The 19,536-nt window shown below is 44.7% G+C and overlaps 1 protein-coding gene and 1 pseudogene across 1 annotated transcript in view; one reads left to right on the top strand and one right to left on the bottom strand.

Moving 5' to 3' along the window:
* The window catches only part of Cerkl (ceramide kinase like), a 102,566-nt gene extending 83,366 nt beyond the window's left edge, over window positions 1-19,200 (bottom strand). The window contains 3 exon segments of the mRNA XM_021643317.2: window positions 19,023-19,060; window positions 19,062-19,128; window positions 19,131-19,200. Coding sequence (XP_021498992.1) covers window positions 19,023-19,060; window positions 19,062-19,128; window positions 19,131-19,200 — 175 coding nt within the window.
* LOC110552203 (small ribosomal subunit protein uS5-like) lies at window positions 6,630-7,589 on the top strand (annotated as a pseudogene).
* Window positions 19,201-19,536: the final 336 nt, after the last annotated feature.

The raw sequence follows: 19,536 nt of genomic DNA, 5'->3' as shown, positions 1-19,536 counted from the left end.
ATCTGTTGCTTTGTGTTTCCAGAGCCTCAGAGAGCCAAGATAAGGATGAGGTTCTAAGTCTGTGTTAAAGGGGGGATGACTAAAAGAATAAACAATTTAATACTCAGTTATTTAAAAGCAGTTATTTAAAAGCGGGTTTGAGCAAAAGCCACAGTTGCTTTCCACTACTGTTCTAATACAATCAAGTCATCTGAAGCTCTGTTTAGATGACTTTGACCTGGCTAACCTATTGTTTTTCAGTATCATGACTTGTTCTGAATCATCTTTCGTATTTCACATTGGAACCTTCACTTTGGGTGTCTTCCAAAGACAGCCACCTGACAGAAGAAATCACTGCTGGTCAAATATAGCAGAAAAAAATACTGGCAACCTATTTTCTAATATTTCATCCTCAGGAACACAGTGGATTAGGGTAACAGCACAACACTGCCTTTGCAAATGTAGGTCAGAATTCTGACTGAGCTCAAATGTTGCTTGCCGAGACCTGAATGAAGCAGAGTGTCCACCTAGGTCACTTCTCCCCATGGCTGGTCACTGGTTTTGTGGAGCTGCAAGAATCTGGTATCCCCATGAAGATCCCGACATTCAGAGTAATTATTTACTGCTAACTCTTGCATCTAAGATCTGGAGTTAAGGGAATGTTGAGTTTTGGTGACTAAATGTAAAATAAGCAGCTACTGGATGGCAAGGGACCAGTCATACTGGTAACCAAAGACAAAACACTACAGTTCTGAGTTCTAAATTCACACTTTGCTAAACTTTGACACAACAGAAGTCACGACTTTTGTTATCAGTACTCAGGTATTTTCCCCGTTTCTCTAGTCTATGCAATGAAAAAAATTTATGTTTGCCTGGATTGAGACCAATCAGAATTATCAAGTTTCTCAAAGTCTGAGCTGAGAAAACCTACTTTGAATGGAAAAAAAAAATATATCTCTTTTGCTAAATTATTTCACTATGCCTTATTTCACTTGGATATGCTAACATTGCTTATTTCTTGTTCTCTCTCCCCCCTCCTCTCTCTCTCTCCTCCCTCCTCTCTCTCTCTCTCTCTCTCTCTCTCTCTCTCTCTCTTTCTCTCTCTCTCATTTCTAAAAGAATTTTTGAAGCCAGTAACAATAGCCATTGTATTAAAAATGAGTCCCACTTCACAGCTCAGAGTAAAACCACTTTCGGATTTGGAAAAGATTTAATTACAGCCATTTTGGGCTATATAGCCCAGTATTCATAGTCAGGGCCCAACCCCTACCCAGTGGGGCAATTTGAAGAGGGAGCAATGAAGCCATTAGCTAATGTGAAAGGATGTCTCCAGAGAGAACTGGTCTCCCTGCAAGAAAACAGTATCTCTGGCTCTCATTAGCGTTCTCTCTCTCTCTCTCTCTCTCTCTCTCTCTCTCTCTCTCTCCCTCTCCCTCTCTCCCTCTCTCTAGTTCTGTCTTCTCATGCTCTTCCTCATGCTCTCGCTAGCTTGCTTGCTTGCTCACTTTCTTGCTTTCGGCAGGTGCAGGAAAGGCCAGGTGAGAACACAGCAGGAGCCAGAGAGGGGCACTCCATCAGAAATCACTGCTGGTGGCACCTTAGAGCTTGAGCCCTGAAGTAAGGTATTTTTGTTGCTTACCACTACCCTGTCTGGGCTCTTCTGTCACAGCAGGAAGCTTCAGCCAACTGTCCCCTCCCTCCTTACCTCATCGCCACATTAACTTCTGATTCTGTAACATTTTCAAAATGTTTTCACTAGGTGATCATTGTTTTCTATCATGATATGAAAACATGGCAGCCACAGAACTCAGTCACATCCCCTCTTTCACTCTAGGGCCCAACATCTCCCAATGTGAGTCCTGAAGAACAGTTAATGCCAAGGAGGCAATATTTTGAACACATGCCTAGTTTATTATTGGTTTGAACATCTGAGTTATACTGAGAGGCCACGGAATTATTTTAGGTAGCAATCATCAAGATAGCAAGGGCCGCAATACGGTCTGGTGACACAGATTAAGGTAACTAAGAACCTGTTTAAGAAGTGAAAGTATCACTTACAATATGACTCACATCGCTTGCCAAATGGGTCAAGTTGAAATCTCCTGATATTACGGCCCCGCAGTTCCACTGTTGCTGTTGTTGCGGTGGTATTTTTGTTTTGTTTTGTTTTAAGTCTTCTTCTAGAGCAAGAGCCAGTGCTTCTCTGAGCTTCCAAAGAGCTATCAGGCTGGAGTTTCTAGCTGAAATTCATTAACTGGATCTGTAAAGGTGCTTTCTGCCCAGGCCCAGAGTGAAGCCCTAGAACCGGGGGTCCTTGGCCCCTTCAACTCAGACCTTGCTCATGACGCCTTCCTTTCCTGACTCAAGGGCTGAGGCAAGCACCGAGGAAGGCCAGGAAGGTTGCAGCTGAAGTGCCTCTGCCTCATGCAGTGCGCCCGCACATTTAGGCGTCCGCACTTAGAGACTCACTGGTGAGGGATTTTAGAATCTCCTAAGACTCCATGGTGCAGGAAGATAAGAAAGAAGACGGGGGTTGATTTTGCAAGTTTTCCCTGAAAGCAGCATGATAGGCAGGATGTTTACATTATACTTTCCCTGTAGCTTTCTAACCCTAACCAGTCTCACGTGTAAACCACCTCAGACAGAAAGTACTCTTGTGAGACATGTGACATAGGAAATGGGAATTACTAACTGGAGTACTGGCAAGGCGACACGTACAGTGTTGTGGTTAAAGGACTCAATAAAACCGTGTGAATAGATTTATATACTTAGATAATTTATTACAAAAGCAAGCTCACTGTCACGTAAGAGGCGTTTCCACAGCTCCACTGCTCTTATCTCTGCCTTTTCAATTTAAATTTAAAATCATTCTTGACCTTGCCTTACTCTTACATTACCATCCACAAACTTTAGAAAGCATTATTGAAATTCACTACTTACGAGGACCCTCTCATTTGGAAATATTTATTATCCTATGGCACAACTAGATTTTTTTTCCCTCATATATAGGGATCAGAGAGACAAAAGGAAAAAATCCAATTATTTAAAGCAGTAATCCCTTAACACTAGGATTTTGTTTTAATTATGAAGAGTGTGTCTTATTAAAAACAAAACAAAGCCTTGTCCTTTAAGGAAAGAAACCCAATGTTTCTCTGGTGAACGTACCCACAAGACTTCCTAAATAATGTTTAAACAAATTAATTTTGCTATTCTTCTATCTCCCTCGGTATTATTGACTTTTTAAAAGAGCATCAAATAAATAATTACAGGTCCAGATGCTCAGGGTAGCTATGAGGCATGACACGATCATAACAGAAATATGTTTCTTTCTATTATCTCCATCCTTAACAGTACAGACCAAATCCACGAAGCTAGAAGTTAGCCAAGGCCTAGGAAAGATTCACAGAAGATAGCTAAGTATTCTTGTGTATACAAATACCACTCCAGATATACACAACACCTGAAGACCCTTTTCAAGGATGTGTTCCCAAGTCTTTCTGCTCCTCAAAAACCTTGTGTTGGGGAGATGGTAGAGAGAGGGAGGGGCTATGACAAGCTCCACCCCCCACCCCGGGGGCAGGGACTCACTAGGTATGCATCATATTCAGTCTTGCTTCCGTTGTACATGGAGACAAACTAAACCACAGTTTGGGGAAACGATATTCCCTTTGGATTCAGCCCACCAGCCCACTTAAGCAGCTGAGTGTTGGGCACAGAAGGCTGAAGCGGATCCCTGTTTCTCAAGGGACACCCTAGTCCCTGGCTCCTATTTCAGGCCTAGCTGAAAAGCTGCCCCAGCACTCAGCTTCACTTTTGTCTTATCCTCAAAACTAGCTCTTGCAGGGATCCTGGTCCAACCATGCCCTACCCAGTAGCACTGTGTTTTGGACGAGAAGCCACAAAGATGCCGTGACAGCCAAGGCTGGGGAACAAGAGGCAGGCACAGAATGTGATGTCAGCCAAGTGATGGCAAGCCAGGGAACAGAAGGTGATCCTAATGACGTAAGTCACCCAAGGGACAGAGAGGAACCGAAGGAAGCCAGCGACACAGAGTGAACATGCAGATGTCCATGATGACTCTGCCGGCACCCTGAGTGAAGAGGAGGCCAAGGCTGGGACAGAAAAGCACAGTCATGTCAACAGGACACTTCTTGTGAGCAGGACCATGCCTGCTATGCAAGTTTGCTTGATTAGGTTCGGCTGTAGTGGCAAGCATGTAGGTGACACATTTAACTGATAAAATGAAATGGAAAGTCTGTTGTTCTTCCAGCAGGAAACAATGGCATACACTACTATCCAAAGAAGTTTGGGTTTTCATTTTCATTGATATTCTAGACTCATTTAAATGCCACAAAAATGATTCATACCACTTTCTTTGAGTAAATATGTTTTGTAAGTAGAAGAAACAAGAGAAAAACAGAAGGTAAGAGGAAATGTCTGTTTAAGTTCTTAATCTCTGCTGTTCTCCATCAAGGTGGTACCAAGAGACTGAAAGGAAGGGCCCTCGGCTGTCATGTGGTCCATGACCTCTGTCTTCTACGATCATCCCCAGTGCCCATGAAGACAGGTTTCAATGATTTCTGGATGTTTCACTTCCATTTCCTTGCACTAAGAAAAACTAGTAATCCAACAAGACATGAGCTAACCCAAGCCACATCCCTGCTATACACATGTCACCAAGCTTCTAGAACATCAGATACAGCAGAGGGCAATGAGGGCTTGGAATTAAAAATCCCAAAGGATCCATTAAAGGGGCAGCTTTTATTTTCAAATGTCAGAGGTGAGAAGGCAGAGTCATGAAAAGGGGCTTTTTAAAACACCATGTAGAGGTGTTACCTATTTTTCTTCTAATCAAACAGTAACGATGCTGGCTCGGTTCTTAATGCTGTGATGTAAAGCATAGAAGGAGCCTACCATAGTGTAGCAGTATAGATTCGCATTGAAAATGTGGCTGTAAAAACTCAGAACCTAAAAAGGAAACAGTAGATGCCACCACAAAGCTAGCAGATGTTACTTAGGGTCATCTGCACAAAAACATAAGCATATGCTAAAGAAATCTGACACTATCATGGAATCAGTTGGTGTCTAAAATAATAGCAGCTCCTTATGGCAATATGGTAATATCCGTATCAAATGCACAACACATTATGCTGGAACAGCGTTTGCAGACAAAAGAGCATTGCTAGCAGCAGTCATGATCAGGGAGCTGGCTAAGTCGGAAATGGAATACAAGGCTACTTCCTGGATGAGAAACCAGTGCTAAGTTGAAAGCGACGCATGGCTTGAAATTTCAGCATTGTCATTTCAGCAACCTTACTTTGACTTCTATAAATGCAGAACAGACCACATAGCAGTTTTCATAGTAAACCCCCAATATGTTTTTCTTACTCAAGAATAATGCCAAAGAGGGGTGTCATTTTTTTAAGATTTATATACTTATGTATATGAGTGCTCTATTTACATGTATGCCTGCCTGACAGAAGAGGGCACCAGATCTCGCTATAGATGGTTGTGAGCCACCATGTGGTTGCTGGGAACTGAACTCAGGGCCTCTGGAATAGCAGCCAATGCTCTGTTTACTTCTGAGCCATCTCTACAGCCGGGGTGGGTATTATTCTTAAAGCTAATGATAATACCAAGTCTGGGATATAAACAAGAATCCCTTTTTCTTGATGGTTTTTGTGTGGTATCCAGTATCTATTGGCTAACCGGTATGTAACTGTGGCTCAATGTCTTGAAACCACACAGCCAGGGAAGTGCTGCATCTACGTCAACCCAGAAGGCTGGGCATTCTTTGATGCCGCTTGGAGCACAGTCACATCCCCAAAGAAATGAGGAGTAATGGGCGTGATGGATACTACTTAAATGCTATTGACTAAAGGACTTTAAATGCTCAAATCCAAAAGGATCCCGTAGCTTTTCTTGTTGGGAGTTGTAGTGTACCCTCTGGGTATCAGAGCACATCATTCCCCAGCGATGACAGGACACAGAAATCCCTTGAGCACCTAAGATTCTCATGCACCAAGATGACTCCAGGAAAACAAACGTTGACCCATCAGACAATGGTGTTCCAAGATGTGTCCAGTACTGGACCACATTTGGTCCAAATGTAGAAGATTCAAACAATCTGAGAAATGATAGCTCCCTGCAGTTTAGATGCTGGAGACATTTTTCCCCAGAATATGACAAATGTTAAACTTAATAAAAGTAAACAACTTTAATGGAAATTTTAATCTCTACAGTTTTATGAGAGCTTACTACTCTCATAAAATAAGTATCTAAATGAAATATTTAAATATATGTGGGATATTAGTGGGGCTATTAAAATGTATCAGACCCAACAAGATTTTCAACAGTATTAACATTTTATCCCTCCTAAGGGAACATCACAAGAACATACTGTCACCCCTTTATATTTTCAGAGCACAGAAACATACATAAACTAGAAGGGACCCCAACACACACCAACAGCTGCTACTCCTCTTGACGTTGCTCTTCCTGCGCATATGGACACGGTAGTTTGAGTAATAGGTTTGTAACATCCATAAACATACAAGAGGGATAAACATTAATATTTACATTAAACCAAAACAGTATGGGGACTTGAAGAAGCAAATGAAATTTTTCTAATCTTAGAAATGCTATGAGCTTCTTCTTCTTCGGGAAAACACCAAATGGCGGATGACGCTGGTGCAGCCGGAGGGCCGGGAGGGCCCGGCGGCCCAGGACTAGGAGGCCGTGGCGGCTTCCGGGGAGGGTTCGGCAGCGGTCTTAGGGGCCGCGGTCGTGGCTGGGGCCGTGGGCGTGGCTGAGGCCGCGGGGCTCGTGGAGGTAAAGCCGAAGACAAGGAGTGGATCCCTGTCACCAAGCTGGGCGCCTGGTTAAGGACATGAAGATAAAGTCCTTGGAGGAGATCTACCTGTTCTCCCTGCCCATTAAGGAATCTGAGATTATCGACTTTTTCCTGGGTGCCTCCCTAAAGGATGAGGTACTAAAAATCATGCCAGTGCAGAAGCAGACACGGGCTGGCCAGCGGACCAGGTTCAAGGCTTTTGTCGCTATTGGAGACTACAATGGTCACGTTGGTCTTGGTGTTAAGTGTTCCAAGGAGGTAGCCACTGCCATCCGAGGAGCCATCATCTTGGCCAAGCTTTCCATCGTCCCTGTGCGAAGAGGCTATTGGGGCAACAAGATTGGCAAACCCCACACTGTTCCGTGCAAGGTGACAGGCCGCTGTGGCTCTGTTTTGGTGCGTCTTATCCCTGCCCCCAGAGGCACTGGCATCGTCTCTGCTCCTGTGCCCAAGAAGCTACTGATAATGGCCGGTATTGATGACTGCTACACATCAGCCAGGGGCTGCACTGCCACCCTGGGCAACTTTGCCAAGGCCACCTTTGATGCCATCTCCAATACTTATAGCTACCTGACCCCTGACCTCTGGAAAGAGACTGTGTTCACCAAGTCCCCTTATCAGGAATTCACTGATCATCTTGTGAAAACCCACACCAGAGTCTCTGTTCAGAGGACCCAGGCTCCAGCTGTGGCTACCACATAAGGGTTTTTATACAAGAAAAATAAAGTGAATTAAATCTGTTAAAAAAAAAAAGAAATGCTATGAAGTTAATTTCTGTGTTTAAAAATGATATATTTGCAAACTACTATTTTATGCTTTTTATTTTCCTAACACTGCTTAGCATGTGCAGAGATCATAACCTCATCACCATATAACAATATTTTCTGGCTGTAAAAAGATCTGAGCTGTCATTACTCCTAAGCAGCAGCCTCCGTTCCAATAAGAAACAAGACAGGCAGGAGAGACCCCCAGGCTTCTCGGGACACAGACCTTTTCTTGATGACATTTGACTTGCAGTCTTTCAGGAGTGATTTCCCCTGCTTATGCTTTGTTCAAGCAATCTCCCTTCTGCTGGGCATTTATTAATCCCGGACACACTTGACGCAGAGTCTTTGGGAGGACCTGTAGCAGATACAATGCTTTGCACTCTCCTCGTTCAGAATGGATTTCAGCAATATCCATAATCCATCAGTTACCTACACTGAAAAAATGGTATCACCGTTGCAGCATTTTTTCCTTGGCCTCCACATTCTCTAAGTTCTGTCTGTGAGAATTTTCCATTGTCCCTGTCTCCACACGCCGCCTCCTGGTCTCCTGGTAGGTTGGTTACTATCCTCCTCCTGCAACTCAATGATCCATCCTGCCTGCCACCTTGATTGTCTTTCTGAACTCAAACTTGATTTCGAAAAGAAAAGAAAAGAAAAGAAAAGAAAAGAAAAGAAAAAGAAAAGAAAAGAAAAGAAAACCTTGGTTCCCACTAACACCCAACCTGCACCGCTCCTGTTTAACACTCAGGTTGAGAGAACATGCTAGCCCGGGTTCAAGCCCTGTGTCATTCCTAACATAATCACCTCTCTATCTTCATCAGGGTATGTGTATGAAGACTGATACAATCATGTGCTTATTCTCCAAATAAGCCTAAATCATTCCTGCACATTCTCAAAAAATGCTCAGGATCATTTTCCTTTGTCTGTGTTGCTAGCTCCCAGTGAGACTCAGAGCTCACCCTCAAAGCCCTCTCTCCCCAGTGTCTCCCCAGTCCTCCTTCTCCCCATGGAACAAGACAGTTTTCTTCTAGAGCTCTTCGTCCATGACTGTTCTCAGTGCCCCGTAATACCTCACTCGCACAAAACATAAATCACCAAGTCATTACCCTGCCGCTGTGTTTTCTAAGAGGCGTTGACGTAGAAGCTGTCAAACTGATTTTAGTTTCAGGAACCCCAGCACATTGTGAGGGCTTCCTAAATAAACTAAAACACAAATTATTTGAGAGAAGAACTAATTAAAAGTATGCAAAATATCACTTCTCATCTCCTCAGTATTCGGTATTCAGAGGACGACTCCTCTGAAGAGCATTTCCAGCACCCACCTTGGGTGGTTCACACCTGCTTGTATCTCCAGCTTTGAGAAGATCCCCCACCTTTTGCCTTCAGAGACCCCTTCACTCACATGCACAGACAGACATTCAGACATGCATGTGCACACATAATTAAAATAACTAAAAACTCAATAACTTGTAAAATCCCTATTCCCTTCAATTACTCAGAAATTACAAATGGATAGAAAAATGAAACAAACTCTCTTATTGTCTTAAATGACAAAAGAAACATCAGATTTTGTCTGAAAAGTTTTAGGGGTAAAGTCGGGCCCCTGCGTCTTCACTATCACTATGTAGGATGTGGGACCAACAATTCCTGAGGGACAAGAGAATTCTAGATTCCCTGCAGGGGCAGCCTAAGAAGAACTGCAGACAGCTAGGTCAGACCGGCCAACTCCACTTACTGGTATGGCGTAGAGCAAGTTTATTTAAATGCCAGGAGGACTAGGTATAAAATTCTCATTTAGACTACAAATTCTCATTGCAAAGGTTAGGCAGTATAGGACCCTTAACGCAGAGCCTGGCGGTACAAACGCCAGTTGACATGTGCTCACTATTTGCAGCCAAGCGCGAGGCCCTGTTGCTCAGCAGCCACAGACGTTTGCACAATGCTGCTTCTGATGCAAAGTCTTGGAGCTTTCACAGGAATCCCCCATGCCAGCTGGTATGTTAGTTTAGACTTATCCTTATGCTTACTGTAACTGCATTATACCAATGACATAAAAAAGTGCAAAAATATTTACTGTGTGTGTGTGTCTATTTGCCCGCTCTAGTTCTAGTCATTTCTTATACTGAGAACTCCTAAAGTCTTGTTTTTGTGTCAAACTTCAGCATGAGGTTTAATTTCCAGCAATGCCCTGTTCTTGCTTTCTCCCCCTAACTTCTGCTAGCACACCCTGCCTTTGGGAATCCCAAGATCATAGGAAGAATCACAGCTACTAAGAGTCCCTTTTCTTTGGTACCACACGTATGCATGTGTGCATGCAGAGGCACAACTCACGCCCTCAGCATGGGATGCTTCTAAAGCTGCGCCCAGGGTTCACACACACAGAGGCTTCTGAGGGAGCTGTGCTTATAGCTGGGCAATGTTCTGGCGATTATCACTGTGACCTCACACATTCTCTAGTCACAACACACGCTAGATCTGGTGACAGGCAAAGGGCTGGGATGGACAGGCGGGTGGTAAATGCCTCGTGACTGCAAGGCCTTCTCAGTCCTCTAAAGCCATCCTGTCAAACTGCAGTGGATCCGAACATACTGCAGGGCAGGCCCCCGTATCCTCTCGCATCCAACAGTGGTCTGCTGTCTTCCCCATTGCCTCAGTTCTTCATCTTTGACGTGTGTATACTTCTGTAGTCCTCCAGAGGAGCCCAAGCTCTGGACAGTGCCGTCTGGTTCACATCACTAATCTACTGACCTTCACCACCCCCATCCCCCAGGTGGCTCTCGCTGTGTGCCCCTGAGGGGCCAGTGAAAGATTTGTCCCCTCTCCCGGGGAGAGGGAGGGCATGCGGGCACCAATTCCATTCCCAAAGAGCTGACAGGAGTGGAGAGAGGAGAGAAAAGGACAACAAAACAGGTTATATTTGAAAGTGTTTGTCTTATGATGGGCTCTTCACCTTTTAGAACAAACACTAATCTACAGAATTTCTTCACCTTTTAGAACAAACACTAATCTACAGAATTTCTCCAGGTAGGAGGGACCAGATAGGATAACGACCGTTTCCAACCAGTCACAAATCACAGCTGTCAAAAACAGTCAACACGAGGGCTGTGGTGAACACCACATGGTTTTTACCCACTTCTCTGTCATCAGCCGGTTAACCCACAAATAACCAAAGCTGTCTTGTATACGCAAAACATTTCAGAGTTACTGCCCCTTGGGCATTTCCAGATTCAGAACGGTTCATTACTTTTTCTTTGTTTTTGCTTCTGATTTGAGTCTGGGACTTGAGATGCCCTGCCTTGGCTCCCGGCGTGCCACATACCCGGCCTAGGACACAGCCGGTCCGCTTGTGAGCAGGCCTCTCAAATTGTGTGACTCTCTCCATTCTATGCTGGGATGAACATTTTGAAAATTATACTTTCCTGAGTGGAAAAATACATTAAAAATAAATGCTGAGGCTTTGTTCTTGGAAGTGCTGGGCTGGGGGTTGAACCTAGGGACTCATAAGCATTGTCGCCCTGAGTCACATCCCTAGGTCACAAGTGAATGCCCCCACTCTCTGTGTTACTAATGATGTTGCCATCAGACTTCTGTATATATTAATTTAAATAAGTTAAAATTCAATCTTATTTCAGATGTTGTTCTTCAGTCACACTAGCCATGCCCATGTTGCTCGATGGTGCAGGGAGGGCACGAGACTTCTGTTGATGAGGTCAGCACACAGCATCCTAAAATGTCCAGCTGGCAGTCCTGCTTGAGGGGAGCCACTCTGTGTTCGGTTAATGTTGTTGTTATTCTTGGCTTTGTTACAGTGAAGACCAATTTATCTTAATAGAAAAAAAAAATCTTGGGCAATTCCTACATTACCAGGTAGAATACAGTTACTATGTAAAGTTGAATCTTGATATCCATCTCTTAGGAATTTCTTCAAGTCTGGTAGCTTTGGAACATCCCACACTGAGACATTTTCTTATTATTGTGCAGAGTGACGACTCAAAGCGTCATGTCTTACTAATTACTGCGTCCCTGGCTCCCATGAGGAACAGGTCATTTCGGGGGTTAGCCCTGGCTTCCATTATCTGTGACCACACGGGCCTCTGACAGATGTCTCAGTCTGAATGTAAGCAGCAGAACTCTGGGTATCTGTTTCGCTTACATCTGTTCCCAAACAGCTTAGGCAGATTAATACTCAGAATGAGCCCTGCTCGGCTAAATCTCAAGTAACCACCAACTCCCATTAAAAGGGATCATTTCTTTCCCTCCTTTTCACATGTTTCTGCATTACCTTTCTTGTTGCTAAACTTCCAGGAAGTAAATGTGTTTGTATCAACTTAAAGATGGAGAAAATCATTTTGCCTCTTAACAAGAGATGCTTTCAAGGCTGTCCCGAAGCTGGGCTTTTTTAGATTTTTCTGGTCACTGATCTAATTCAGCTGAGCTCATCAAAGCTGTAGTGGGAATTTTTTTTTTTTTAAAGAAAACAACTTTAAATTGTGTAAAAGGTAGTAAATATGTGAAAATAGACTTGGAAATCATAATTAAAAATGGAAACCTTCACTTTATATAAAAGTGTTTGAAACATAATATTTTAATAATATTATAGTCTTCTCAGAAATTTGGAAAAGATCACATAAACATAAAACAAAATTAAGATGAGATGAGAAATTACTTCTGTCCATCATGAAAAATCTGCTAACATATAGACAAGGCCTGTGAAGGAGTACCCATCCATTTCCCATCATGCCCTGGTGCTGGGGAAATAACACATACATACCCCATTTTCCGCACTGTCCCTCTGAGAAATTCACTCAGGTTGCAAAGCTCCTGCCATAAGCAAAAATGCTTCTCCACATTCACCAAAAGGCTGAACACAATGAACATTCAAAGCTTACTCAAACTTATTTGTTGGGAAAAAAAAAAAAAAAAGCCCTGGTTTGTACTCTTTATAGTTGTTTGTTTGTTTGTTTTAGAGACTTTGGTATAATGCAAATCCTTCATTTTACAGGTGAATAAATTGTCACTCATCCAAATCCACTGACTTGTCTAAGTTACTTGCAGGTCCCAGAGTTAAGACCTGAGAGCCTCTGTCTCCATGCCTGAAATATGTTCCATACCACACATGCAAACAGGTGCCAGAAATGTGGGGGCTTCACTAACATATTCTCACACTCCAAGGTGTTGAGTTTATTAAAATTAAAATATGCAGTTAATTTGCTGAGCCATTTTCACCATTTGTAACGAAAACCAGAGTGACCCTCACAGACCAATGGCAGAATTTGCTCTCTGAAATTTTCATTTTAGAAGATCGTATATTTTCACAGGTATGTGGCATGCTTTTCTGTTTTTCCAGAGCCCTTCAGAGCAATGAGGAGAAGAGGTGAGACATGTTCCCCACATGAGCTCTGGGGGCTCTTACTAGACAGCCACAGAGATCCCTAAATGTGTCATCTGCAAATGAAAGACAATGGCGCTTCACCTAGCCCAGCACCTCCAGCCCTTGCTTTCTCTATCAGCTGCTTTTGTGCTAGAGGAAAGAGAGAACGCCTGATCACACAAGACCGCAAGACGCTTTGTGCTTGGGATGCACAGGTCTTGCATCTTCTCCCTCGCTCTAACATCCTAATTAAAGATCACCGCTTGACGACCATGTGCTCCTGGAAGCGCAGCCTCAGCTGAGGCAGAGAACAATGCCATAGGCAAATGCAGCTGTTGAAGATACTGAACTCTGGAGACCTGTGAGCTGGTAACAGCAAAGGCTGACAGAGTTACAAACTGGTGAATTTCAACGGTTGTGGCTACAGACCAAAGATACACAAGACCGGGCCTCTAACAGTTCATAACGGATCACAGAGAGGCCCATAGGGCTCTACCCTTCCCCATGAGCCATGGCTACTGAGGGGTTCTGAGGGAGGGAGATGTCATAGTCTTCAATTGTGTACCCACTGAGGAGTCCACTGGCTTCAGTGGCTAGATCTAAATCCATAATCACACAAATAATCCTGGCAAAACTCACAGGCCTCAAACTTTCATGACTGAATCATAGAGAGGAGCAGATGTTGATAAGGATGAGAGACTATAGTGGGTAAGAGATTACAATAATCAGAACGTACCTTACATAGTTATGAAATTGCCAAATAGCAAATTCAAAGAAAAGTTAAAAGAAACAAGCAGGCAAATGTCAGTTGTATCTACCCAAGTCTTTCTGAGCTTCCATGAATCATGGCACCTTATACCCAGTCCATTTGGACTTAGGAATCTCGCATGAGTCCACCCTCATCTCTTTGGGATAGTGCTCCCTTCTAGGTCACAGACAGCTACCTTGACAACTGCCTTACATTATCATGAACGAATTCATGGGGAGCCACAAGTGAGGCGGCCCCAGTGTGCAGCCCTAACCAGAGGGATCAAGGACTGTTGCAGCAATAATAAAAAGCCATTTTCTGAGCTGGATGATGCCTCATGCCCCAGATAGTTCATACGACAGAGCTAGACTCCTGGTCCCTCTAACCTTGAAAGAAATGGGGTGACACTAATGCTTATATTAGCAATCTAGGACCAATACAAAGTTTAAAGACATGCCAGGAGCTTGTTCTCTAATGACAATGGAAAGCTTATTTGTGTCTCAGTAGATGAGCCCCAACTGCCTGAAGACAATGGGGGGGGGGAATCTAAAATGCATCTTCATTAGTTTTCATGAGTGTGAACATTGAAACATTGAAAGAAGAGGATGCCAGTTCTAGGTAGCAGGAGTCACGTGGAAAACACAGCCTATGGAGCTCTGTTTCTGTCATCATGTCTCTCACAAGATGTTGACACTTGAGGAGTGCACTGGGAGATAAAGGTGCAGAGTCAGGCAGGGGTAGATGCTGGAGACCTCGTGCTCCCTTAGCTGGGGTGCCTCTCAGCCCATTCTCTGCTACTCCAGGAAGGAAGGACGCAGTCTCCTCCTTCACAGACATTAACTTCTTCCTCTCAGCTCTTTGGGTGAAAACAAATGTAGTCCCACTAGGTAAGGTGGGAACCAGGGAGACAAGCTCACCACTCTGATGAAGCAGCTTTCACTTTGATGTGTGTTATATTGGAGATCCCCTTACGAATATTTACACAGAGTTCTAGTTCTTAACGTTGAGATGGGAGGTGATAATCCTCCCATAGGTAAGGAGTTGATACTTACTCATGAGGCCAGCAAACCGTCATAAACATATTCCTTCAGTGGGTGTTGTCCACAGTGTCTGGGACTTACCAGGATGCTGAGAGTAAGCCTCAGGGACAGCCTTCCCTCCTCCATCCAGATCTGAGCCCCATGACTCTCCACTTGCACAGCACACTGAAACCACAGCAGGTGCCTGACAGCCAGGCTTTCCTTACCTCTGCCCAAGGACTGTTGGCCCCGAACACAGAGAAAGGACTGAGGGAAGTAAATCCTAATCTCTTTCCGTATAGGGTTGGTGGATGAAATGGGTCAAGCTAAGGCAAACGTAGATCCTGTCTAATGGTGTCATCTCTAAACTTGGGCTTCTCCAGCAGTACACCCCTTGGGGCCTCAGCATAGTAGCACCTGCTGACTCATTTCTAAAACCAACCATTCTTTGTGGGGTCACAGCTGATCTGATCTTCAGAAATGCAGTAATTCCTCTTATCTGTCAGGGTTATGTTCCAGTGGGTGTCTGAAACTATGCATGGCCCTGACCCCAAGATAGGAGCACTGCAAAACAACAGCAGTTGATCAAATATCAGTGATGGCTACAAAGTGACTTTGGAGCAGTTTGGGTCTGCTGGACAGCTGGTTACACTGTCTGGAAAGCATACGTAGAGTCGTAACAGACCAGAACTCCATTACAAGCATGGAGAATGAAGTCCAGTGGGGGGCTGGAAAAGCTGGGTGCTGTTGGCATCAAGTCAATGGACTTGAGTCACAGGACGGAGAAATACATAAAGGAAATGAGTGGAATTTCCCATTTGTTTGAACAGTCGGAAAAAAAAAATGCTTATAACCTTTTCCTGGACAGTTTTAGCAGAGGGGAAGAGAGTACATCTAGAATTGAGGGATGACACAGCAGTGACTCAAGGGAAGAAGTGTGAGACACTAGTTATCTAAAAACCCACTAGACAAAGTGAGAGGGAGGCAGGGAAATGGGAAGGAACCTTTGAAGAGAAAGAACATGTGCTGTTAGAAAGGGAAAGGCCTGAGCACTTAAACATGCTTAAGGAAAAGAGCTGAGAGGAAGAAGTTAATGTCTGTGAAGGAGGAGACTGTGTCCTTCCTTTCTGAGCCCAGGAAGACTTGAGAGATGACGAACATCCCTGCCATAGCTGTAGGTGGGCACCAGTGAAGTGGAATGCAAGGCAGCCATTTTCACTGAGGAGTTTCAGAAGGTGGGCACCAGCGAAGTGGAATGCAAGGCAGACATTCCCACCGAGGAGTTTCAGAAGGTGGGCAGTTTCAATAAGGACATGACCGACCATCAGTAGTAACAGACTTGGAATAGATGCTGTGGAGCAATTTAAAATTAAAGAAAAGAGACATGGGAGAACTTTATCTTGGTACTAACTTAAACCTGAAGTTCTTGTCATCAGGCCTGTTTACTTTTGAAGATTCTATTACTATCCTAACTGATGTTCATCAGTTACTATCCCCAGGCAACAGCCTTTCATTTTCTGCTCTTGATTTATCCCTTCAACCGAGACTATCTCTCCAACTCCCATCATAAATTCAGTGAGATAAACTGTCACCCCCCAAATCTATTACCTGTTGGTACCTTGGAAAGAGCCAGACAGGGGAACAGTCTGCCGTTGTAATTCAGCTAGGAGAGTAGCCTAGAATTAAGGTGACTCTTAACTCCAGTGGCAGCTGACCTTATAGGAGGGTCGGGGAACAAAGGGAGATAATGTAAGACCATCTGAAGACACGTAGTTACCAAACCACAAGCCGAGGAATACCAGAAGACACTGAGGCTAAAACCACAAGGAAGGATTCCCTCTGTGGGCCTTCAGAGGAGTGTGGAAACTGAATGTGGGACCTCATACATTCCAGGCCATCAGCCATAAACTCTACCCCTGAGCTGCACCCCAGGCCCTCACCGAACATTTTGGTTTCTAACAAACCCTCATAAAATACCATGAAGCTCAATTTTTCCTTTTTTCCCCCCCTTAAATTTTTTGTCTTTCTTTTCTTTTTTTTAAAAAAATTTTAATTCTGTCCCTCTAAATTTTTAAGAAGTAGGGACTTAAACAACTAATTAGCCCTTCAGGACAATTCCCCTATCATGAACAGATCACTTCCCTTTAAGCACACTGAAGCTCTTCAAGATGGGGCTCACATCCATCGCATCTTTAGATGGCCTCACAAAGAACTGGTCATTTCATTTTTGATGGCTGAATGGCTGGGGCCCGTCTCAACCCCTGGAGTCAAGTGTGCAGGTGTTACTTGAGGCTGCTAGTCCTGGTGCTGCGTCTTCAACGCTTTCAACAGCATGTGGGAGCACTAAGTTCCGGCGCTCAGCTGACAGGCAATGAGTGCTCGCAGCACCGCCAGCTCCCTTAATAAGGCCTGACATACTAAACTGAAAACTTAAAGAAAAATGGCCAAATCTAAGTACTGGTGTACTCAAGCCTCTCACCTCCACCTGTGGCCCCTCATACGCCTCATCTCTGCAGAGAATGATAACACAACTGTTGCTCTAAGTCAGCCTTGAATCCAATAAGGAAACTGCAGTCACTAGGGTCATACTGGCTTAAGCTGCCAACAAGACCATCAGTTAGCCATGATCCTGGAAGCAAGCGATGGCCTTCAAAAAATACATGGTGTCTTCCTTCACCATGGTCTAGATGGATGCACAATTTAGGAAAGATCACATCGTATTTTGTTTCATCAGTGAAACCTCTAAGATTCTATGAGTTTAAAAACTGAATGATCTGGGCTGGGCACGGTGCTTCATGCCTTTAATCCCAGCACTTGGGGAAGCAGAGGCAGGCAATCTCTGAGTTTGAGGCAAGCCTGGTCTACAAAGCCAGTCCAGAACAGCGAAGAGAAACCCAATCTTGGAAAACCAACCAACCAACAGATGGAATGCTCTGGTAACAGCTCATAGACACCATACAATAATGTCTCTAGACCTCATGACCCAGCCCCACTCTGGGTCATCAAGTGCCTGCCAAGCCATGGCCTCCTCTACCACTCATCCCAACACCATGGCCTCCTGAGTGTGATGGTTCCGGTACATCTCTCCCCTGCTCTGAAGCTCCCTTCACTCATTTCTCTCTAAGGCAACAGAGTGCTTCATTCATGCTGTCACCTAATACCGTCACCCCCACTGCATTTGGTCAACTGTCTCTTGGGCTGTTCCACAGATTTAAGAAAAAAAGAAAGTGCCAGGTTTCTGAGGCTTCAATATTAGAAGCTCAAGGTGGTTTAAATACCAGGTGTTAATTGCAAAGAAAGCTAGAGTGTTCACATGAAGGGAAAGGAAACCAAAGGGTCTTAGGGCAAAATTAAACAGAATAAGCATTTGCAAACTTCGGAGGAACAAACTGTCAAGAGAGCTTTTCCAGTTCTATTACCAGGAGTGCTCATTAAACCTATTTTTCCTCAACCACCATTCACTGTAAAACAGCATTTCTGTCCAAATGTCACATTCCTGCCGAGGTGGGTTAGGTGGGTTCTCACTGCAGTCTCTGGAATGTGTCCGCTTGTGGCTTAAACTGGTTCCTTGGGCTCATCCGAATTCTAGTTACCAGCATTTTTATTCCTCAACTCGGGCTGATTTACAGCCTAACAAAGAGATTCCGCACCCTGGCGCCTAGCTTGTAGTTTCAAAGGTTCAGGAAACTATTTCACTAAGAGTGAAAACATTTTACTTAAAGCCCAAAGCAGTGTTCGCTGCACAGTCGCTCAGGAGGAATTCACACTCCTCCATGATGCTGGTCCCTGACTGGATGTCTTCATTTTGTTAGACGTTTGAACAAGAAACTTTTAAACAGTCACTTTTCCATTCTATGACAAACCGCGGCACAAGGATTTTTCCCCCACTCCGGAGGTGGGAGGAATCAGCTGTTTTTAATCTTACAAACTCTTAGCTAGTTAAACCAGGCTGTGAACCACATTCCACTCTCCTGTAAAAAGCCTCCTCTCATCGAAGATGACTCAAAATATTTCTACTGCAAATTGCAGCATCGCACTTTCTAATAAAAAACTATAATAGATGGTAAGTGTAAGTAAAGCACAAATCCGTGGTGCGATAATGAATAGAAATTCATTAAAAATCGCGTTTCAAAACTTGTTCCAGGTGGAAGATGAAATGCAACTTCTTGGTTGGCCATCACAACCCCTCCAGGAGGCTGGGGGGGAGGGGCAGAGGGGTGACAGGAGGACGCGGCGGCTGCGGGGTGGGGGTGGGAGGATGGGAAGGTGGGGGGCCGCCACTCACCGGCCGGGAACTCGGGCTGGATGCGTCGCCACCGCAGGGCCCAGCGCCACACCGCAGCTTTCCCTCCCTATCTCGAAGTTGCCCTGAAGCCTAACCCGCTCGCTCGGCAGCTCCGGGACCCCGAAGGACGCCCCTCCTCTAGGGCTCCCACCAGGCTCCCGAGTCTGCCCCGGAGCATGGTGGGGCGGAGCGCTGGGCCGAACCGGGGACCCACCCAGGGCCTTTGGGGAGGAAGAGTGGGTACAGCCACCGCTTGGGCCTCGTCCCGCGCTGCCAAGGCAACGATCATGAAGGGAGGCGGGGCGGGAGGGCGGGGCCGCTGAAGCTTCTCTTTTCCCGAGGGCCTGTGTTCTGTAGAAGTTGGTGGGCTGCTCTCTGAGTTGGCCACGCATTCCCCAAATTGGCTTGGGTAGGCATCACCTGGTCCCCCGTTAAATATAGCTCAGCTGCTTATCAGATAAGTCTGAAGGGTCCTCAGTATACCGAGTGGTGGTACTAGCCTTTAGTCCCAGCA

The sequence above is a fragment of the Meriones unguiculatus genome, chromosome 8, assembly GCF_030254825.1.
Source record: "Meriones unguiculatus strain TT.TT164.6M chromosome 8, Bangor_MerUng_6.1, whole genome shotgun sequence".
Classification (NCBI taxonomy): Eukaryota; Metazoa; Chordata; class Mammalia; order Rodentia; family Muridae; genus Meriones; species Meriones unguiculatus.
Note: the sequence above shows the minus strand (reverse complement) of the source record. Positions and strands in the feature narration are given on the sequence as shown.